Here is a 23,848-nt window from a genome sequence, read left to right as displayed (position 1 = left end):
GACTTTGCAGAATTTGGGCTGAGACAGCAGTTGTTCCTCCAGTTATACAGGCTTCGAAGCAACACCTCAGGTCACAAAGCTCTCTGGCAAAATCTATTTACTGTGCTAGATTGTTTTGCTTGGGAATTTCTGAAGCTCCAGAAAGTGATACCTTGCATACTTAAAGGCAATACTGGTGGGTTATACATCCGCATCTCTTTCTGTGATTCTAGGCAGTCTCATGCTGATCAGTTTGTAATTTTTCCTCTTAACCATTTCTGGCTTTATTTAAGCCATGTTCTTGTGTAAAAAGTTAAGATCTGGCAGCAATGCATGCCAGATGTCATTGTAAATCTCCCACCTGGTCCTATTTGAGACCTCTCCGAGACCTCCAAAACCAATGTAACCTGACAACAGAATTATCCCCATCCACAATTTTCAGAAGCGATAAAATGATAACTCTAGAAAGCCCGCAGAGGCGATTGAAACGTCAGTGTTAGTCCTTGATGGAGGAGTGCACTATTGATCGCATATTTTACCTATTTTTAGGTCTCGCCTACGCAGTGCGCATGCACTGCACAGGAAAAGACCTTTACAAATAGATTCAGTTTTGCTGCCAAAAATTTGCACGCATTGTTTTGCTTTGAATGGTATCGTGTGCACGTTTGGCGATTCATTTGTGAGAGCGAGCTTTCAAAGCATCTGTTTGTAATTAACAGATGGTTCCTGCTCGCTTCCACAAGGGAAACAGGCGCACCCCCCTCCTCTCGCCCCTCTCCTTGCTGCATCCTCCTCAAACTTTCTTTTTTTACTTTCAGCATGAGGCGCCCGCGCTTGTTTGGTTCCCTTCTAGCCAGTTTCCTCGCTTGCATGTGCTTGTCTGCGGCCCAAGTTCTTTTCCGAATGCCTGTCAGTCTGGGAGGTCTTGTCGGTGGAACCGCAAGGTGAAAAGTGCCAGCGTGGCAGATGGAAAATCGGTTAGTGTCTGAAGTGCCTCTTAGCCATTTTCCGTGCACTCCCTTGGCTGTTAGCGGATTCTTCCGCACTGCAGAGCGGCGCTCCCCAGAGTTATGGGGTAGCTTCAGTAACCTGCCCGGGAGGGAGCCCATATTTCTCCATTTCTTGCAACAATATCCTTTTTCCAGATGTCCAGGGGAGGAAGCGGCCAAGATTCAAGGAGAAAGTTCCTTGCATGGGGCAGTTTTTTGTAAAGAATGCCTTTCAAGCTCTGCCTTGTCTGCTGAAAATTCAGTGTTCCGCTTTTATGTGGTAATATTGTTTAGGGACATAATATGATTTTTTGACAAATTACGGACACCAGCACCCCAAACACATACATACATTATCTATTGGGAGCAGCCACATCTGACAGAGGCAACACTGAGCAATGTATATAGTACACATAACCTATTTGCACAGTATAATTTGTTTCAATGTTTGGACAGGGCAGGATTTTCTGATTATAGTTTCAAACTATCCTCCTTTATGGATATCTTTTCCTACCAGTCTGTCTCTTTCGCTCTCCCTCTTTCCCTCGCCATCCTTTTTCTTTCTCCTACTTTCTACGCCTTTTTCGTGCCCTCCCACTGCCTCTCACCCTCTCTTTATAACTCTCTCCTGCTTGCCCTATATTCCTTTCTATTTGTTTCTCTTTCTCTCTTCCTCTTTCCTGATCTTTCTATATCTTTTGTCTAGCATAGCCCCTTCCCTTCCGTTCCTTCCCCTTGCCCCCACTTACACTCATACTCTCATTTTAACCCTTCCTGTCTCCCTCACTCCCATCTCATACTCTCTCATTTCACCCCTCCTGCCTTCCTCTCTCTCTACCTATACTCTCATTTCACCCCTCCTGCCTCCCTCCCACCCCGTGCACACTCAATCTGATAGAGACTACTAACCGCAGATTCCTTCACATAGAATTATCCCCAGGCGTGAGACTGGATCCGGAAACTTTTTGCCATACCATTCCTGCGCGCCGGGGTGGCATCACGCGACTTCGAACATGCGTCGTCTGTGTACGTGCTATCAGCGAGGTCACATAAGTCCTAACCCGGTGCGCCTAAGTCAGTTTTTTCCTTTTCCACGTTCAACTCGGATCGGGTCTCTGCTCGGGCCTGTTTGGGCCCCTTTTTTCTTCCTCATTGTGCTATTTTTTGGTGGAACAGTGTGCGAATGCCTTCGGGCTTCAAGACTTGCACGTCGTGTGGGCGTCTTATGTCCACGACGGACCCTCATCTCATCTGTATGTGGTGTTTAGGGGAGGATCACGGCACCACTGATGGTGAGGCGTGCCAACAGTTGAAGCTGAAGTCTCGGCGGGAGCGACAGATGAAACTACTCTCTGTGCGTCTCTCAAGGTTGGCTTCATCCCCTCGATCAGCCTCGGCGGATGGTTTCAGAAACGGCCGTTGTCGTCGTCCTCGCCCCTCTCTGATGTCGCGAGAGCGTTGCTTTCCGGTGGGTAAGTGCCGCAGTTTGTCCCTGGGGGCTGGTGTTCGGCCTGCCAGGGGCGTGGGCTCGCTGCAGGTGATGCGGCCCCACGCGTTGTTCTCCTATCCACCGTTTCCTGGTGAAGGGGCATCGAGAGTACAGATGGAGACTTATGCGGCAGCTTCCCAGGCCTCGCTGGCATCTCCTCCTCCGTCCCTCCTTGGGGCATCAGCGGATCCCCTGCCATGCTCGGGGCCCTCCGCGGCGCCGCCAGTGGCTCCAGTGCCGACTAGTTCGGCTCCAGGCTTGGAGGTTGTGGCGCTGGTGGGGTGCGGCCTCTCAGGGGTCCCTCCTTCGGACCATGGCGCCTCTGCCTCGCCGCGACCTCCCTCTGGATTCCCTGTGGTGTTGCAAGAGGTCGCCGGGGCTCGGGCGCATCCCTGAGCCCCGCTCGGCCCTCTGGACATGCGTAGACCTTGTCCAAGGCTGAGCTGGCGCTGCCACGGCGCCGGCACCTGCTGGACCGTGCAGTGCCACAGGGGTCGTGGACCCTCCTCGTCCCGCTCAGGGTCGAGGCTGAGCGGGGACCCCTTGTTCCCCTCTGCGCAGGTGGCTGCCTCGTTGGAGGGCGAGTCCGAGGTTGAATCGGCACTGGCGCCGCATGGGTCGCCGGGCCACCTCCGTCACATCCTGGGCCGAGGCTGGCGGAGGGCTTTATGGCACTCCCCCGGTCCTTCTCGTTCCTCCATGCAGGCGACTTCCTCAGCAGAGGTAGAGTCAGCATCGTTCCGGCGCTGCCCCTTGGCCACTTCGGCTCCAGCTCTACTCCGGTCCCTCCGGCGCGGTGTGGCTTGGAGAAGCCCTATCCAGCGTCTCCTACGGCGTCGGATGGTGTTGATGTCCTGCCTCAGGCGACGGACTCTACCACTCCACACAGGAGTCGAGCGGCGTATTTGTCTTTGGATGCTACCTCTTCTCCGGAGGTTTGGTGCCTACTGGTGTCATCCTCCCTGGAGATAGGCCGCCGATTGGTGTCTTTTTCACCGGCGTCCTCGAAGGGCGGCTCCCTGCCGTTGCCGAGGTGTTAATCGGAGGTGGCAGGTCCCCCATTCTTTGGTTCCTTCTGAATTCCAGGTCTGGAGTTTGTCCGCCCCGCTTAGCTTCGGGGACGGCCTCCTTAGTTTACAGCCATCGCTCACGTTGGAGCTGTTTTCTCTATCGCAGGGCCCTAGGGAGGCGAGTGCGGCCTTCGCTCATGCGTTGTCCACGGCTGTGGGCATTCTGCGTGTGGGTGACCCGGTTGGTCCTTTCATGGCGGACCATCTCTTGGAAGTTCTCCACCAGGGTTCTGGTGAGAGGGAGCTCTTGCTTCCCTTTGAGGGTTCGCTCCTTTCTTCCCTGACGGGGCTTGGAAGTGCCCCGCCTCAGGGGATCCGGTGGCTCAGCACCTTCCTGCGCCGCATGACCTGGCGTGTCTTTCCCTCCACCTCTCTGCCTCAAGTTCACTTTTGCGGACTGCTTCTCCTTCCCAGCCGCCACTGTTCACTTCGCCGTCCCGGGAGGCCCGCTGGCTAGATTTTTTGGGGCGCAACATGTTCGCCTCGGCCAGCGCTGCCCTGCAGGCCCTTAACACCTTATGTGTGTTGGATAGGGCCTCCTCTTGTTTGTGGGACTCGGCCGAGTCCTTGGGATCCGCAGCTTCCCAAGAGACTGTTCAGATGGACTTACAGCATCATGCGTTGGATGGCCGGGAGCTAGCGACGTTTATTCTCTGCTCCGCTCTGGACATCTCGAGGTGCTGGGCCGGGCCATCACTTCCTCAGTCATCCACCGTCGCCATGCTTGGCTTCGGGACGGCGTGTTCCCTGAAAATGTGCGGGAGCGGCTGATCTTCCTTTTGATGGCAGCCTGTTATTCCATGCCCCGGCTGACTCCGCCATCCAAAGGTTCCTGGCAGGGCTCCGTCCTACTCCTCCGCCTTATCCTCCCCCTCCTCCTTCCCCTCCTCAGTGACTGCTGAGTTGAGCTGGTTCTGGACCTTCTTTTGGGCCGGTTGCCCTTGCTGTGGAGTGTGTTTTACAGCCATTCGTGTCCTCCTTGCTGGGACTATGGCGTTGTTGGCTGGTGGAGGGCCCATTTGTTGACTGTGTTTTTGCTGGAGTTGTCTGCACTGACTTGGCCCTGAGATTAGGCCTTCTGTTTTTCTCTTGGGCAGCTTGACAAGTCTTCAGCTGGGTTTTTTTCCCCATGGCTCTTTCGTTTTTCCTCTGCTGTGGAAGTTCTTCCAAAAAGGGTTCCCATGTCTTGGGACTTAACGTGCCCTATGTGGGGTAGTGGTAGCTGTTATATAGCTTGCGCTCAGCTAGGGAGTTCTGGTTGCCTTCGGTTGCCTTTTCTCCATGGCGTTTATATATGTTGCTATTGCTTCTTGAGGTTGTGCGCGCGGACCCCTCGTAGTGGTGTGTTAGGGCATTTCCTCACCTTCCTGCTCCTGTCCTGAGGGCTGGGATGATTCTGTGTTTCTCCCTCGTCAGGCATCGCCTTTCCGGTCTTCCAGGGGGCCCCGGGCTGTTCTTCTTGCTTCTGGCGGCTTATTACTGTCGGCGCCGCTCTGGCTGTCCTGTTGCCTTCCAACTGGGGTGGGCCCGCCTTCTTTTCCCTAGTTTCCTTTGGCCCTCTAGGCTTTCTTCTTCTTACTCTTCCTGTCCTGGCATTGGATGGAAGCTCTGTTATCTTGTAGGGGAGTGGGGTTTCTTGGTTCCTCTGTTGTGAGTGTACGGGCCTCTTCAGACTTCTTTCTTCTTCCACCATCCCTCTTGGGGTCGGTGGTGTTCTGCTTGTGGGGGTTCCTCTTGCCTGGGAGGACCAGGTTACTTACCTGATCCGCAGTTCTAGTTCCCTGTGGGACCCTCTTTCCTGTCCAGGCTGGTGGGGTCCTTTCGCAGACCCTCCTTCCCTGTGGGGATTGCTAGGGTATCTATTCTTTGTGAAGGAATCTGCGGCTAGTAGTCTCTATCAGATGTACGAGTTACTTACCTTCGGTAACGATGTATCTGGTAGAGACGATTCTAGCTCCAGATTCCTTCACGGCCCCCCCTTCCTCCCCGTTCTGCGAGGACCCTTGGGTTGGTCTTCAGCACTGGCCTCATGGTGGGGGGCTGTGTCTCCTGTGAATGCATTATTTTGCTCTTGACGGGCTGCTCCATCTTGTTGCTGTTCCTTCCTCCTGTTTGGTTCATTGGAGGATGGGTTTATGGTTCTCCTGTGCCCCTCTGCTCTGGCTGCTCCAGGTTTGGGGGGTTTCCTTCAATCTCTGCCCTGCCTCCCTTCTTCTTGCTGCTAAGGGTCCTGGTCCCTCTGCTAACCTCGGCGTTGGGGTCATCTGGCCATGCCTTGCCCTTTTCCTTGGGGGGTGGTTGCCGTCTGTGCTGGGGTTGCTTGGAGGTTTGTTGTTTCTGTCGGTCTTGGGACTGGCTCCCTTTCCTTGTTTCTGGGTGAGGGTTGTAGGCCTGCTACATGTGTCATGACATGTTACGTATGTTCCTTGTCTCCCGGGGAAGACTGTACATTTTGGCTGGGTGGCTGCTCAGGGCTCTGCTCTGTTCTTTCTTCTGCCCCTGCCTTTGGATACTGCAGTGTTGCACTGCTCCTTATGGTGGTGCTTGTCTCGATTCCTTTTTCCTACTCTTTCGCACAATGTTACCTTACTCCCACAGTTTTGTCTGGTGGCTCCGCGTTGCAGCGCGGAAAAGTTCTCTGAAGAAAACTGACGTAGGCGCGCCCGGGTGGGACTTATGTGACCTCGCTGATGTTACATTGCGGACGACCACTGAGCGGAGTTGCATGATGACGCCCCGCCGCGCAGGGATGCTGTGGCAAAAAGTTTCCGGATCCTGTCCCACTCTTGGGGATAAATCTACGTGAAGAAATCTGCGGCTAGAATCGTCTTTACCAGATACATTGTTACCGAAGGTAAGTAACTCGTACTACTCTTTTCCCCCCCTACTCCCTCCCTCCCCGTGCACACTCATACTCTCCCATTTTACCCCTCCTGCCTCCCTCTCCACTTATACTCTCTCATTTCACGCCTCCCTCCCCAATTACACTCCCTCATCTTATCCCTCCTGCCTGCCTCCCTCCCTACGCTCTCTCATTTCACCCCCTCCTGCCTCCCTCCCATACTCTCTCATTTTACCCCTCCTACCTCCCTTTCTCCCCTTGTACACTCATACTCTCTTATTTTACCCCGTCTCCCTCCCGCCCCACATACTCATCTCTTATGTTACCCCCTCCTGCCTCCCTCCCCGTGAACACTCATACTCTTTCACGTTGCCCACTCCTGTCTCCCTCCCTTCCCACGTACACTCATACTCTCTCAATTTACTCCCTCCCCATCCCCCCCGCTCCCCTCATACACTCTGATTTCCCGCCCTCTTGCCCCTCCCTTTTTTTTCCCTTTATTCCGGTCCTCCGATCTGGGCTGGTTGAGTGAGTTTGCGCAGGGAGCGCTCTCTCCTCTCTAGCCTCCGGCAGTGATTGTCCCATCAGAGCCAGAACAGGGCCCAAGAAGCGAGTCCGTTGTATGGTGGAGGTGAGCCGACGCCATCTCCCCCAGTCCACATGTTCCCGCATATTCATGGAAACCATATGGCCGCATTCGAAGCCGTTCGGTAATAAAAACAACTTTTTGGGAAACAGATGAGAGCAAGTGACAGGTAGTCTGCCTTAATGGCGTCTGTCTTCTTTCACACTTCTTTCCATCTTTCTCTTTAGACCTTTGTGCTGACCTCCTTTTCAGTTTTATACTTCTGGCCCTTTTCCTTGGCATTCTTTTTGCATCACATAATAAGACAATTTGCAGTTTACAGCGCTTAGAAAGCTTAAGTTTCTTCAGCATGTTCTGCGTATTTGTATAGCGCACAACACTCACGGGGGCACCCAGGGGCTGAATGGTAATGCGTGTGAGAAGTTGGCCTGATATATGATGCTCACTAGTTCTAGTGATCACCTTGTATCAGTCCAAACAACCCTTATGGTGATTGGTTGTAAGTCAACCTTATAGACCAGCTATCCTAGTAGCGTGGACAAGAGCAGTTTTTAGGCTAAACTCTTTTGGCAAATGAAGCCAGCTGTTTTACCACATATAACCCCTTGAATATCACATGAAAGGACACCACACAGGTTGTTATGAAAATAAAATGATATTTATTAACTAACATACACCTCTGAACTCTTTATGAGATCAGAGGGCTAAGCACATGACAATACTATAAAAGAAATAAGAGTTCGCACAATATTTACACGTGTGCCGTAGGGGCATGACAAACCATATACTTAAAACAATGGAATGCGAGGAAAGAAAGTACTGTAAGGAGATCCAGAGGCTGGAGGACCGCTGGGACTACGCTACAAACTAGGTAAGTAAGGAGCAGGAGGCCCACGGGACTCACGTGCAGAGTGGAAACTCACGCGGGATGCGTACCAACGTCTATGGATATGAGGAAAAAGAAATTTTACATGGCCAGTATGTCCCCTGCATGTACCCCAACGTTCAGTGTATGTGCATGTCACCCATGCATTTTCCCTCTATGGCCTGCAATAATTATGCCTCTGCATTTGCGCCCCACATTGGGATGCCAGTCGCCAAGTCTCCCATAAAAGAAACGTTAACTTTGCACTTAGGCCCATGTGGCCCATGTGTTTGCATTGTGCACTTTTAATATATTGCGAAAAACCCATTTCTCCATTTTGTGGCTCAGCTCAGCCAGTCCCCGAATTGAGGTTTCATGCCTCCAGACACTCTGAGGACTGCAGCTACGTATCCCTGACCTCGCATACTTTTGGCTAAGCCGAGAGGGGCCCAGCCCGGGGTGCCAAGACAGTATTGTGCATAACAGTTATCTGCTTGCTCTACAGAATCACATTCCTGCCTGGTGAAGGAGGTAAACAGAACCCGTCTGCAGAGATAGGGCCTAGCCTTTCTGTCTCCGTTTAAGTGATTTGCAGAGTTCGCGTCCATAGAAAGCTCTAGGCCCCCACGCAATGAACGAAGAAATAGATGCCCACACTGGCTCTTGGTGATGAGCGACCTTTGCTTCAGATAATACATCCCCGGACTTAAGATATCAGATAATACCAGACGTGCTGGTCGCCCTGACACTGAAGGCCTCCCTACCAGACCGAAAGTCAGCTCCCCCCAGTTACACGTCAGTTGCACGTCATGATCAAGTTGCGCACACAAGTAGGGCAAAGTTCCAGCTGGCCATGCATCCACCCACCTATGACTCACCTATGACTCCTCAAGTGAACGCCCACATGCTCTTATCTCTCTTTCTCTTGCTCTGCTTGGAGCGCTCCTCCCTATGTGCGAAATTGAATGTATAAATATTGTACTCTGTGAATAAAGTTTAGAAGACCCTTCCTGAACCTTCGTGGTGATGGAACCGATTCTCCTCTAACTCGAGTTATTGAAATAAAGCCCTTTTGAATCGGACACCACGGACTCTGCCTCTCATTTTATACAAGACCCTTTGTTTAATTATAGAAATTATGACAGGGTAATACTTTATTTACCACAGATACTACAGTTTACAAAGTTACGGATTCCGGACGAACCCGGCTGGATGGAGGGAAACAGTGGACCTGAACACTAGGATAGTGAACACAGACTTCAGCACCTAGAAGCTTTAGTTACCTAACCCACAGGCTGCGGGTGCATAGGGCTGAAGTGGTGTCTGGTTTGCTGCGTTGATCCTGGTGATGCCTAAAACAAGAAGTTGCTGGCAGGCAGCCAGATGGAGGAGTCTGGTGGTTCCAAGGATGGAACTTAGAAGGAGAAGTCCTGAAAGGGAAGGGGACAGAGTCTCGGTCACTAGCCAGTGACGGTGCTGGGACCAGGAGGGAACGAGATGCTGTCGCCGCGTTCGGGTGGAAGAAGGGTCGCTTCTCTCTGTAGCTGCGCGGACCAGGGGCTGTTCTTCACGACCAGGCTGGAGGCACGAGCTGTCCCACGTAGTCTGCTGCTGATGGCGGTGTTGGATCGTCGATCTGGTCAACAGGCCTTGGCAAATGCAAGCCGCGCGGTGGAACAAAGATGGCGTCTGGTGCGGACCAGGAGGGTCCGGGGTGCTTCTCTTTTACAGGGAAGCAAGGGCCAGTCTCGGGGACTAGACCAGCAGTGGTGAAATCTTCGGGTCGTCGTCTGAGGTCGCTGGCCAGCCGGCAAGTGACCAGACAACAGGACAAGCAGCAACCAGGCAAAAGGGCCCCACGCAGATCACGTGGATGCTGGGGGGCTGGTCTTTGGTGCAGGAGCTGCGTCGATGTGGGGCTTCTCAGACCCCGGTGCATTCACTCGAGGATCCCTCGGTGGTCGTGCTGGAAGCGCTGTGCAGGTTTTGTCAAGATGGCCGTCTCCAAGTTGCTTGTCGCACCCACGGGTCCCAGCTGTGCTGTGGATGTAGGTTGAGGTCAGAGGAGTCTGGAGGTCCGGATCTCATCGAGCTGGGTCGTCTGGTTCCGGGATGGAAGGACTTGCAGCAAACCGCACAGGAGCTTGATGGTGCCCGCAAAGCAGGATGGTCACTCCCTGACCATAGGGGAGATTCTTCAGTCTTCTGATGATCAGGAGGTAGAAGGTCAAGAGTTCTTCGTGGAAGTTGTCAAGATTAATCTAAAGGGGAATGGGACCAGCTCCTACCTTTATTCAGCTAAAGGGGGCTGCTCTACGACTAGGTCCCTCCTCTGGGTGGGACCAGGAAGGGGAGTGGTTACACCCCCTTTCCTTTGTCCGGTCTTGCGCCAGCTCTGGGGCTGGAGTGCCCCAGGAACTGGTTCTGACCGGTGTATGCACAGGACACCTTGTGTGCCCCAGGCATGTCTCATTCCTTTCAGCCCTGTCCTACCTAATACACAAAATCCTGTCTGGGGTGGTGCTAGCACCTCCCAAGGCAGGAAACCCTTTGTCCGAGCCTCCCTCGCTGGAAGGACTCCCAGCAGCAGGAGGTCAGACTTGTGTCTGTGGTGGCAGCATCCATTTTGTGATGCTGAGGCTCGAGTTAACTTTAACCGGGGTTCACAGTTACATACATGTCGTGCCCCTCTAGAAGGGTGGAATGCTACCCCCGTCGCCAGAATTGGCGAGGGGGTAGTATTCCAATTCGTATGACACCTTACTCGACATGTTTTGATAATGCTATACCAAAGTTAGCATTTGACCGCGAGGTTCATAATGCACTTAAGAGTATATGGTATAGCGTTATCATGGAACAGCTATTGGGACTTGGTTCCGCAAGCTGCAAACGGGCTCAGCTCATGCCAGAGCACCATCTCACATAATTCCAAGCACTCTGCCTTCAGGATTGATAAGGCCTGCCATAGGAGTGACTGATAGGAATGTATGTGTCCATTTTAGGGTTAGATATAGGGATACTATATCTAAAGCACAGGGTGATTACACCACCTTGCCCCAGCTGTCGTGCAGCCAGTTGTGTCTCTTTAGATGGCCAGCCAGGGGTGGCATAATACATCCTTCAGCCCCTGGTAGACCCTGGGTACACCTATGCCCTGGATACCTAAGGTATGCCGTACAGGGACTGATAAGGTGGCCCAGTACCAATTGGTAAATGCACTTAAGGTACATGGTTGTCAGTTTAGAGAGAGAACAGCTAGGCTGTGGGTCTGATTAGCAGGCCCACACCCAGGGAAAGTCGTAAACCAGTGAAGCAAAAAGCAAAAAATCGGGGGTGACCATAGGATTGCAGACCCTACTCTCTTACAATGCGCACATTACTTAATCCCTGAAACATAAGGAGGTGAGATGCAGCAAGTGGTAACAACCATTTGCAATACAACAGGTCTCGCATTTACGCCAGTTTGAGCTATCGGCATTGTAAATGACAATGCCTTTTATTTGTTTTAGTTTTTGAAGCATAAATAAAACGCATTGTCGTTTACAATGTCAATAGCTCAAACTCACATACAGGCGAGACCTATTGCATTGCAAATGCTTGTTTTTATGAGGAAATCCAAAATAAATATATGCATTTTTTTGTTTTGACCAACAAGGGTCACCTGGTCAACGCATGAAGATGCAAAACGTAGCAGGGATTATCGCCTGATTATTCTTAACTCGAATAGCGACAGTTAGAGCTTCCAACTCCAGGAAAAGCTTCACAAATTGTAAATGTTTTCCAGATTAAACGTCAACCCTCCTACAGATTCATCTTCACTTCTGCTCTGTGGCTATTTAATGAGGCACTGTTTAAATGATTTTCAATTGGCCTGTAAATTAATTCTCTCAATTGAATAGGGAAATTAATCTAAATACAATTTATAAAGACTGGGAACAGCGACTGTGTAGAGACCCGAAGTTCCCGGGGCTTAGCCAGCATCCTTACATGAAACTAAAATTTCCTAGAGACCCTTCTGGATTATTAAAAATTATGGCGTCCTGTCTGCTCTTGGGATATTATAAGACACCAGTATGTGAGACGTTGGCCTGTCCATTGGGAGCCTACATTAACAAAGGTATTAATCTCGGGAAGAGCAACACCTGATTCCTTAATGGTTTGTAAGTTCAGAGCAGATATACCATGCCGACATTCGGACTTGATGCTTCACAGATTATTGTATCTGCAAACGTTTTTAGAGAGTAACCTGTTGTCTTCTGAGCGAGAGGTTTCTTGTATTATCTTTTTGTTCTGCAGAGGAGGGGAATAACAATGGCCTAGCCGATTGTATTTGGATGCCTGTTGTCAGCACGGACTAGAGCAATGTCTTTAAAAAAAAATATTATTAAATGAAAGATATGGATTGAACAATACAGTTTACTGAGATGTTTTTACATTTTGTGTGTGCTGCTGTGTACAATGTATTAGTATGTTCTTAAATAACATCGAAATTCTAAACTAGGAAACTTTATTTTTTTTATAGCAAAAAAGCTGATTGAAACCATGAGTTCTGTGAAGGCTGTCGTAGATGAAAGTACTAAAGAAAATCAATCCAAGCCGAAGCGAAGCAGGAGAAAATTGTACACGACTGATATTTCAGCTCCTATGGACATTCCTTCCCATCAAGTAAGTTCAGAGTTGAAGTTTATTAAGTGTAATGTTGGTCTGCACACCTCATATTTTCTCTATACAGGTACTTATTAGTGGATCTAATAAGTACCTGCCTACTAGCAGGACTAGTGAGTCAAAATAAATTATCTGAGTACCCTTTTTCTTGTCGCAGTTTGTTATGGGCAGGCAATGTACTACTGGGGTGTCCTTACAAGCCTTTAATATGTTTACATCATCTCGGACTCTCTTCTGATCTAGTAAATGAATAATGCAACATTTCCGTTGCAGACTGTCTACTGTATTCACTAACCAATTTTCACATAAACATCTGCTGAAAGCAGCCCCTCTGAAAATGTTTATAATATTGAGCAGATGGTGGGTGATATATCTAATTCTTAGAAGACTAGCAAAAAACAGAAGCCACTCTGCAACAATCCAGTTGCCTTTGTGTCGATGTCAAGTATTTCTCCTTCCAAACAAATGGTCTGAGAAGCAGAGTTTGTTCTAGCAGTCATTACCAAGCGTTTTTTAATGCAAGGTAAGGAGCTAATCACTGTCAAACAAGATTACATGGCAAGTGATTTTGCAGTCTGTCTTTAAGAAAGAATGATGCTGTGGCATGAGGGGGTAGTGTCCTTGAATGTGTAATGTATGGCTGGGAGTGTTCTCGTTTACTCTTGATGTGTGGAATGTTGTGAGGACAACTGAGACTTGGACTTTGGAGGAGATGGTGCCAGAGCTGTGCCATGGAGTCTACATAGAGGAATAAAACTATCTTTCTCCCAATACCTCTGTATTAAGCCTTATTGGAACACCTCATTTTTGCGATGAGGATAGGTAAAGAAGTTGAAGAGTTTCTTGTGGGACAGGAAGTTTTTCATTGTAATGGATTATAATGCTTTGAAGGAGGTGTTTATGAAGGAGACCCTAGATAATGTCTCCAGCAGGATTTCTTAGTGGGTTGTGGCATTTCAGGAGTATGAATTTCAGGTGGTTTATATCCATGGGAAAAGTAATATGGTAGCAGATTGTATGCCCAGAATGGTGGGGTCAGAGGATTTTGATCATGATGATGAATTCATTGATAAGGAAAAAGTGCGTGAGGTGACTATCTGATAGACTACTAGCCGCAAATTCCTTCACGTAGAATTATCCCCTGGCGCGAGACTGGATTCGGAAACTTTTTGCCACAGCATCCCTGCGAGCCGGGGGATGGGCGGCACCACTCGATTCTGCCCAGGCGTCCGTGTACGTGACGTCAGCGAGGTCACATAAGTCCCACCCCGGCGCGCCTACCTCAGTTTTTTCCTTTTCCGCTTGCAACGCGGATCTGGTCTCTGTTTGGGCCCCCCTTTTTTTCTTCCTCATTTTAATATTTTTTTGGGGAACAGTGTGCGAATGCCTTTGGGCTTCAAGTCTTGCACGTCATGTGGGCGTCTTATGTCGGCAACGGACTCTCACCTCATTTGTATATGGTGTTTAGGGGAAAATCACGGCACCACTGATTGTGATGCATGCCAACAGTTGAAGCTCAAGTCGCAGCTGGAGCGCCGGATGAAACTACTCTCTGCGCATCTCTCAAGGTGGGCTTCATCCTCTTGGTCAGCCTCGGCAGACTGTGTCAGAAATGGCAGTCGTCGGCGTCCTCGTCCTTCTCCGATGTCGCGAGAGCGTCACTCCCCAGTCGGTAAGTGTCGCAGTTTGTCCCCGGGGGCTGGTGTCTGGCCTGCCGGGAGCGTAGGCTCTCCCCGGGTGATGCGGCTCTGGGTGCTGTCCTCCTAGCCACCATTTCCCAGTGAAGGGGCATCGAGAGTCCAGATGGAGACATATGCGGCAGCTTTGCAGGCCTCGCTGACGTCTCTTCCTCCTCCTCCTCCTCCTCCTCCTTCTCCTCCTGGGACATCAGCAGATCCCTTGCATTGCACTGGGCCCTCCGCGTCGCCGCCGGCAGCTCCGGCCCCAGTGCCGACTGGTTCAGCTCCAGGCTTTGAGGATGTGGTGCTGTTGTGGTGCGGCCTTTCGGGGGTCCCTCCTTCGGAACAGGCACATCTGCCTCACCACAAACTCCCGCGGGAGTCCGTGTTGTCGCCGGGGCTCGGGTTTCATCCCCGAGCCCCGATCGGCCCTCTGGACAGACGGCAGCCTTGTCCACGGTTGAGCTGACTGCCACAGTGCCCGCCCCTGCTGGACTGGGCGTCACCCCTGCTGGACTGGGTGGCGCCATGGCTGCCTCGTTAGAGGGTGAGCTAGAGGTTGAATCGACCCAGGCGCTGCCTTATGGGTCGCCGGGCGACCTCCGTCACATTCTGGGTCAAGACTGTCGGAGGGCTTCGTGTCACTCCCCTGGTCCCACTTGTTCCTCCACGCAGGCGGCTGCATCAGCGGAGGGAGAGTCAACGTCAGTCCGGCGCCACCCCTTGGCCACTTTAGCTCCGCTCCGGTCCCCGGCGTGGTGTGGCTTGGAGGGGCCCTATCCGGGATCTCCTTTGGCGCCGGATGGTGTTGATGTCCTGCCTCACGCGTCGGACTCTACGGCTCCAGACAGGCGTCTGGTCGCGGATTCGTTTTCGGACGCTCCCTTTCTCCGGAGGTTGGGTTCCTACTAGTATCATCCTCCCTGGAGACAGGCCGCCGCGTGGTGGGTTTTTCACCGGCGTCTTAGGGCAGCTCCCTGCCATTTCCGAGGCCAAGGTGTTCGCCGGAGGAGCGACAGGTCCCCCATTCGTCAGTTCCTTCTGACTTCCAGGTCTGGCCTTTGCCCGCCCTGTTTGGCTTTGTGGACGGCCACCTTAGTTTACAGCCGTTGCCCATGGAGGAGCTGCTTTCTCCACTGTGGGGCCCTATGGAGGCGGGTGCGGCTTTGCTCACGCAGTGTCAACGGCTGTGGGCATTCTGCGCATGGGTGACCCAGTTGCTCATTTTCCGGCAGACCATCTCGTGAAGGTTCTCCACCAGGGCTCTGGTTGGAGGGAGCTATTGCTTCCCTTTGAGGGTTCACTCTTTTCTTCCCTGATGGGGGCTTGGAGGCGCCCGCCTCAAGGGGGTCCGGTGCCTAAACACCTTCTGCACCGACACCTTCTGGCGCCACGTGACCCAGCGTGTCTTTCCCTCCACCCCTCTGCCTTAAGTCCACTTTTGCTGACTGCTTTTCCCTCCCTGCCGCTACTGTTGACCCCGGCGCACGCTGGCAAGACTCTTGGGGGTTCAACGTATTCGCCTCGACTAGCACTGCCCTGCGGGCCATTAACACCTTATGTGTGTTGGCTAGGGCCACCTCTTGTTTGTGGGACTCGGCTGAGTCCTTGGGATCTGCAGCTTCACAAGAGACTGTCCAGTGGACTTCCGGGCATCATGCGTTGGATGGCCTGGAGCTAGCGGCGTTTATTCTCCTCTCTGGACACCTCGGAGGTGCTGGGCCGGGCCCTTGGTTTCCTCAGTCGCCATGGTTGGCTTCGGGATGGCGTGTTCCGTTACCCTATTGTTCCATGCCCCGGTAGACTCCGCCATCCAAAGGTTCTTGACGGGGCTCCGTCCTCCTCCTCCTCCTTATTCTCCTCCTCCTTCCCCTCCTCCTCCTTCCCCTCCTCCTCCTTCCCCTCCTCCTCCTTCCCCTCCTCGGTGACTGCTGAGTTGAGCTGGTTCTGGACCTTCTTTTGGGTTGGTTGCCCTTGCGTTGGTGTGTGTTTTATGGCCACTCGAGTCGTCCTTGCTGGGACTGTGGCGCTGTTGTCTGCTGGACGGCCCCTTTGTTGGCTGTGTGTTTTTGCTCAAGTTGTTTACACTGACTTGGCCCTCAGATTAGGCCTTCTGTTTTTGCTTGGGCTGCTTGACAAGCCTTCAGGAGGATTTTGTTCCCCGTGGCTCTTTTGTTTTTTTCCTCTGCTGCAGACGTTTCTTCCAAAGAGGGTTCCCATGTCTTGGGACTTAACTTACCCTATGTGGGTTAGTGGTAGCTGTTATATAACTTGCACCTTCGGCCCCCTGCTCTCCATGGTGTTTATGTATGTTGCTATTGCTTCTTTAGGTCATGTGCGCGGACCCTTCGTAGTGGTGAGTCCAGGCATTTCCTCACCTTCCTGCTCCTGTCCTGTGAGCTGGGATGATTGTGTTTCTCCCTTGTCAGGCGTTGCCTGCCCGGGCTGTTGTGCTTGCTTCTAGCTTCTTATTACTGTCAGCGCCGCTCTGTCTGGTCTGTTGCCTTCCGTTTAAGGTGGGCTCGCTCTCTTTTCCCTCGTTTCCTTGGGCCCTCTAGGCTTTTCCTCTTCCTCTTCTTTGTCCTGGCATTGGATGGAAACTCCGTTGCTTTGTTAGGGAATGGGGTGCTTCCGCCTCTCTGGCCTTGCCCTTGGTTGCTCTGTTGTGAGTGTACGGGCTTCTTCAGACTTCTTTCTTCTTCGTACATCCCTCTTGGTGTCAGTGGTGTTCTGCTTGTGGTGGTTCCTCTTGCCTGGGAGGGACGAGGTTCTTCGCCTTGTCCGTTGGTCTGGTCCCCTGTGGGATCCTCTGTTATGTCCAGGCTGGTGGGGTCCTTTCACAGACCCTCCTTTCCCTGGGTATTGCTAGGGTATCTATTCTATGTGAAGGAATCTGCGGCTAGTAGTCTCGATCAGATGTACGAGTTACTTACCTTCGGTAACGATGTATCTAGTAGAGACTATTCTAGCCACAGAATCCTTCACAGCCCGCCCTTCCTCCCCGTTCTGCGAAGACCCTTGGGTTAGTCTTCTGTGAGTGGATTATTTCGCTCTTTGATGGACTGCTGTCTTGTTGCTGTTCCTTCCTCCTCTTTGGTACGTTGGAGGATAGGTTTATCGGTACTCCTGTGCCCCTCTGCTCTGGTTGCTCCAGAATTGTTTGGTGGGCTTGCCTTTAATCTCTTCCGTCCACTCTCTCTACCTTTGTTACTAGGGTCCTGGCCCCTCTGCCACCCTCTGGGCTGGGGTCTGGCCATACCTTTGCCCTTGTTCCTTCAGAGGGGGGGGGGGGGTGCCCTATGTGTTGGGTTTGCTTGGACGTTTGTTGTTTCTGTTTGTCTTGATACTGGCTCCCCTTCTGTTTCTTGATGGGGGTTGTAGTCCTGCTATATGTTGTCATGACATTTTGCATATGTTCCTCATGGTTCATATATGGGGGGGAGACTGTCTACATACTGACAGGGTGGCTGCTCAGGGCTCTGCTCTGTTCTTTCTTTCCCTGCCTTTGAGTACTGCAGTGTTGACACTGCTCCTTACGGTGGGGTTCGTCACATTCCTTTTTTCCAATTTTTTCTCCTCTTTCGCACACTGTTCCCATACTCCCACAGTTTTGTCTGATGGCTCTGCATTGTGGAGCGGAAAAGTTCTCCAAAGAAAACTGACGTTGGTGCCCCGGGGTGGACTTATGTGACCTCACTGATGTCACATACGCGGACGATGCCTGGGCAGAGTCGCGCGGTGCTGCCCCTCCCCTAGCGCGCAGGGATGCTTTGGCAAAAAGTTTCTGGATCCAGTATCGCGCCTGGGGATAATTCTATGTGAAGGAATCTGCGGCTAGAATTGTCTCTACCATAGAAATCATTACCGAAGGTAAGTAACTCCTATGATGGTGTGATTTGTGAAGAGGATTGGAGAAAGAAAATTGAAAGTGACAAATTTTTGCTGTGAGTGGTCAATAAATTAGACAATGTTTGGGGTGACTAAAGATTAAAAAGTGTGGTAAATACGTATTGGGCTCTGATACGTCGAAGTCCAAGCGGGAACATAAGACAGCTAAATGGGACTCACCCCCATTCTATCACACACTATCAAAATAGAAGTTGTGAGGGAGAAAATGTGGCAGTCCGTCTCGCTCCCGATCTCCACTTGAGCATTGGCTTGCCCCAAGGCCTTTAAGGAGGCCATGCTGCGTATCTTTGGCACTCTTCCGGATAATTCTGGCACTACTTTAGGCACCAACGATCCACAGTGGGCCTCAGTCAGATCACCGCCAGCGGATCCATTCTCAGTGTTTGAAATCCTTGGACCCATTACGGATTCAGCACAGACTCCAGTGTAGACTGCCACACTAGCTTCGAGGCTGACAGGGAATCCAATAGTGACTCTTATGTCCGACCCTGAACTAACCTCTGCTCGACCCCAAAATTTGTATCCTGTCCCTATTCAACCAAAGTCTGATCCTAAGCTTGCTCTACTGCAGAGGCACCCTCAGATACTTCATTGTATTTTTGGCTCTGATTCTAACCAGAGCTTGTGACCACCTAGTGATGATGGTGAGGATAGAGATGATTTATCCCCCTAATGCAATCTCTACCCCCATATTATGAAAATTAGTCTTTAAATTGACTTACCCAGTGTCTTGGTTTTTTTCCCTGTTCCCCTTAGGGCCCCAATGGAAGATAGTATTCCGCTGCTGTGGTAATTTGATGAGCAGCTGAAGTCCCGGACCTACAGCTGCTTTTAGGTGAAGTTGAGACAAATGTCCTTACAGGAGTTTTACAGCTTGGGCCAGTCTCATATGAACCCATGCTTCCATTCAATGAAGCTGTTACTGACAACTTAATGGGCAATGGGGCCAATTTCTTTACTTGCCTGCCAGTGAATAGACAGTAGGCCAGATGGCTCCTGGTAATCCTGATTTCCTTACACAGCATCCTACTCCTGAGTATGGTGGTCCAGGCTTTCACCAGCAATGTGAACTCAAATTCATTCTCCCCTGCAAATTCCACCATCCCAGACATCGAGTCGTATAGGGTTGAGGCGTTTGGAAAATTGATCTTCTCTATGGCTCGTCCAGCATTGAGGTCAGTCAGCTCTGTTTATTGGGCCGGTGTACGCATGCCTTCAGGGGCATGGCCAGCAAGCTCTTAATGGCGGTCCAGGAAAACCTAGGGCCTCCTTGGCACAGATTATTCAAGATAGTCAAGCTGCGGCCATATACATGATTTGTGCTGGCCTTGATATTACTGATTGTTTGGGGCGAGCTGCTGACACCAGTCTTGTGCTTTGTTGCCATGTGTAGATGCGATCCACTTGTTTCTCGAGCTGTAGAGTCCCCCCATATGGATATTCCTTTTCGATGGCACGTCTATTCAGTCAAAAAGCTGATTCTGCCTTGGAACGCTGGAAGGAGAGTAGGGCCACAGCACAGTCTCCGAGTCTACCAACCTTTGCCAAACCGTTTCCTCACCGGTTCGGGAAACTCCAAGTCTGCTCCAGGGGGATGGTGTACAGGCAACACCAGTCTCATTAGCTCTCTGCTGTCTCCCCAGTTCTTTCGTGGTCTGGGAGGTTGATCTGGCAGACAACACACAAGTCACGATGGGCATTGGTCCTCCCGCTCCCCCTTCCTTGTGCCAGCAGCAGCCTCTAAGATGCTTAGCTTGCCATTGGTGGTTGACACCCAGCCTGTGGTAGGCAGGATCCAGCACTTTCTCACTAGATGATCCATCACACCCTATAGATGGATCCTCCAAATCGTCCATCTTGGTTATGCTATACTGGTCATTCCTGCGCTACTGTTCCTCCCTCCCACACAATTTCTTTGTTTGAATCTTTTATTGCATTTTGTTGTATACATTTATCATATAGTACAAACATATGTGACAAGGGTGTAATACGCATGGTACATAGTGATGTCAACAATTAAGTGTGTTACATCAGATTCAAAGAGTTTTATATAAACACTAGCAGCCCGTCCCGACGTTGTCCGGGTATGAAATAGAATGTGTGTAATGTGACACGCTCATTACGCTCGTCTAACAATTAGAATTGTGTGAGTCTTGAATGATTGTTTCCCGCGGTAAACACCCATTATTCCGCAACTTTCTTCTTTCCGCATACCATCACTTCGCATACTTTCATTACGAAAGTACCATGACTCCGCAATGCCATTATAACGCATGGCATTACATTTTATATGCTTTTACCACGCATACATTTACAACGAAATTCGTTGTAAATGTATGAATGGTTAAAGCATGTTTTTTTAAAAAATGTTTGGATGAGGTAAGTATGGGTATATGTTTTGGGGATACTGAGGAATATGTTTTGGGGTGTTTGGGTATTTTAAGGGTTCAGATATAGTTTTGGGTTATGGGGTACCGGGGTATTTTTAGGGTTCAGGGATAGGTTTGGGGGTACAGGGGGTATTTTTAGGGTTCAGGGCTAGGTTTGGGGGTACAGGGGTATTTTTAGGGTTCAGGGCTAGGTTTGGGTTTTGGGGTTCAGGGCTGTTTTTTAGGGTTCAGGGCTGTTTTTTAGGGTTCAGGGCTGTTTGGGGGTACAGGGGTATTTTTAGGGTTCAGGGCTAGGTTTGGGGGTACAGGGGTATTTTTAGGGTTCAGGGCTAGGTTTGGGTTTTGGGGTACAGGGGTATTTTTAGGGTTCAGGGCTAGGTTTGGGTTTTGGGGTACAGGGGTATTTTTAGGGTTCAGGGCTAGGTTTGGGGGTACAGGGGTATTTTTAGGGTTCAGGGCTAGGTTTGGGGGTACAGGGGTATTTTTAGGATTCAGGGCTAGGTTTGGGGTACAGGTGTATTTTTAGGGTTCAGGGTTCAGGGCTAGGTTTGGGGTACAGGTGTATTTTTAGGGTTCAGGGTTCAGGGCTGTTTTTTAGGGTTCAGGGCTGTTTTTTAGGGTTCAGGGCTGTTTTGTAGGGTTCAGGGCTGTTTTGTAGGGTTCAGGGCTGTTTTTTAGGGTTCAGGGCTGTTTTTTAGGGTTCAGGGCTGTTTTTTAGGGTTCAGGGCTGTTTGGGTTTTGGGGTACAGGGGTATTTTTAGGGTTCAGGGGTTGGTTTGGGTGTACAGGGGTATTTTAGGGTTCAGGGATAGGTTTGGGGGTGCAAGTTTTTTTTAGGGTTCAGGGATAGGTTTGGGGGTGCAAGTTTTTTTTTAGGGTTCAGGGGTAGGATTGGGTATTGGGTACAGGAGTATTTTTAGGGTTTAGGGGTAGTTTGGGTTTTGGGGTACAGGGGTATTTTAGGGTTATGGGGTAGGTTTGGGTTTTGGGGTATAGGGGTATTTTAGGGTTCAGGGGTAGGTTTGGGTTTTGGGGTACAGGGGTATTTTTAGGGTTCAGGGCTAGGTTTGGGTTTTGGGGTACAGGGGTATTTTAGGGTTCATGGCTAGGTTTGGGTTTTGGGGTACAGGGGTTTTTAGGGTTCAGGTTTAGGTTTTGGGGTACAAGGGGTATTTTTAGGGTCAGGTTTAGGTTTGGGGTTTGGGGTACAGGGGTATTTTAAGGGTTCAGGGCTGGGTTTGTGTTTTGGGGTTCAGGGGTAGGTTTGGGTTTTGGGGTACAGGGGTATTTTTAGGGTTCAGGGCTAGGTTTGGGGGTGCAGGGGTATTTTTAGGGTTCAGGGCTAGGTTTGCCGAAGAGGGTCGGTGTGGGTCATAAAAAAATAAGAACAGCGGGAAACAAATGTGATATTCCGCAAACCAACATCCCGCATACCATCACTCCGCAATTTTTATAACGCAGGACTATTACTCCGCAAAGCCATCATTTCTAAGACTTTTACAACGCATATGACTGTATCACGCATGCCATTATAACGCAAATGCATGTGTGGTAAAGTCATATATATTGTAAAAGTACATTATTAAAAGATTAAATATATGTTTGTATATATGTGTGTGTGTGTATATATATATATATATATATATATATATATATACACTTTTTAAATTTAATTAAAACATTTATTCTTTTAAATTGCATTACTTATATTATTTTTATTCATTATTTTATTTTATTACCTTTTACACCCTAAAAATGAATCCCACCCTGGTCCCTTTAAATACCCCTGCACCCCATAATCATGCCCACAGCGTTTGTCACGGCCCCAGCGTCCCCCTTGATGCTGCGCAATTGCGTAATTGGCGCTTGTATGTACGACACACATGGAATGAAGGGCGGAACGTACCACACGCCCCCAGCACACGCCCCCAGCAGAACGCAGACACACCCACAAGGGACTACTTTGCTGGCACGGTTCTTTTACCTTTTAAATGTATGTAGTGGCCGTCTGCATAGCCTATGTCCTTCTGCTGCAAATGCCCTTTCCAACGCTGTATTGGGTGTTGTGATTGGTGCTGCGGTTACTGAGATTACCCGCCTCAAATGTTTGGGCTCTCTTTATAATATTAGTATGGAAGATAAAACAGAAAAAAATCTCAGAATACCAAGATAAGAATTAAGGAGTATTTCCTCCCCAGTGGGGAGAAATCAACGGGGGACGTCTGCATGGAGGGAAGGGCTAGCCGCTAGTGTATAATACAAAAAAGTAATCAGTTTGAGGGGTATACCAACAGGTACTATTGTGTGGGGGGGGGGCTTACAGGGGGATATTAGGCCCAGACAACAATATCTGTGTTACCACCTGCTGTGCTGTTTTGCTTCACTGACACCATTGTTAGCAAGCTGTACAGTATGTAACCGTTACTGGCCTGCTATGCTGTTTAAGTGGGCACACATACTTGCATAAGCATGTAACTAATATGGTTTCTGTGGCGCGCAAAGGTTAGTGCTTAGGGGGGAATGCAAGGCGTATGTAGATAAAACATCTCTAGTGAGGCACATAAAGATTTGTGCTTTATTCCTGCACCAATCTAACCCGCAATCAATGGATGACAAAGGGGAAAACTATGACACTGCAAGATGCCAAATAGCACAACCGCTGAACAGATGGAAATCATGCATCAATAAACACAGCTACAGATGTCCTTGCAACAACGCATGTCCAGATTGACCGATTGCATAGTGCTGGTTATACCAGATGCCAGCACAGTACTACAAACCAAAAAATGGCACACAACCATTTGATACACTTTACAGCATGCAGATCAGAAGAAAATAAGAAAATTAAATTGTGAACTGGGTGTTGGAGGCAGTGGTGCTGCTGTTAGTTTTAGTACCAGAGGTCACAGAACTCAAACAATTTGAAGACCTACAAGACAGTTCACTTCCTGGAATACTGTACCAAGGATATGAAGGGAAGAAATAATATTTATATTGTTGGACTTCTGGAACAAGTGTAGTGTTACGCTGTTCCTGGGAGAGCTGTTAAGTGGTACAGTGGTGCCACATGGACTAAGTATTTCTTCATTAAAGCAGTTTATAGAACTCCAGTTCCCTCTCTAAAATCGCTGCCTAGATCTATTACAACTGCCGAATTACTGCCTTAGTCAGTCTCTAAAATACCTAACGGAACAGTCTGTTTCAAATTGAAGGCGCACAGGTGCTCATTTTCCCCAACAAGAAACTAGCTTCGCAACAGCAAAGGCGACCGTTTCTAGGAGTGAAAAAGATTCCGAAACTCAAGTACATGCCACCATGCAAAGCCCAAGGTGATAAGACCGCAGGCCCCACTTTTTTGTTCCTGGGATTGGTCTGAGACACTGAC

General features: G+C 50.1%; 1 protein-coding gene across 1 annotated transcript in view; it reads left to right on the top strand.

Moving 5' to 3' along the window:
* KIF20B (kinesin family member 20B) overlaps positions 1 to 23,848 on the top strand; it is an 870,233-nt gene that overhangs the window by 824,179 nt on the left and 22,206 nt on the right. The window contains exon 33 of the mRNA XM_086921981.1: positions 12,343 to 12,485. Within this exon, the coding sequence (XP_086778107.1) occupies positions 12,343 to 12,485 (143 nt within the window). The remainder of the gene's footprint in view (positions 1 to 12,342; positions 12,486 to 23,848) is intronic.

This window comes from Lissotriton vulgaris, chromosome 5 (assembly GCF_964263255.1).
Source record: "Lissotriton vulgaris chromosome 5, aLisVul1.2, whole genome shotgun sequence".
NCBI classification, from domain to species: Eukaryota; Metazoa; Chordata; class Amphibia; order Caudata; family Salamandridae; genus Lissotriton; species Lissotriton vulgaris.
The sequence above is the reverse complement of the archived record's forward strand: the minus strand, read 5'-3'. Positions and strand labels throughout refer to the sequence as shown.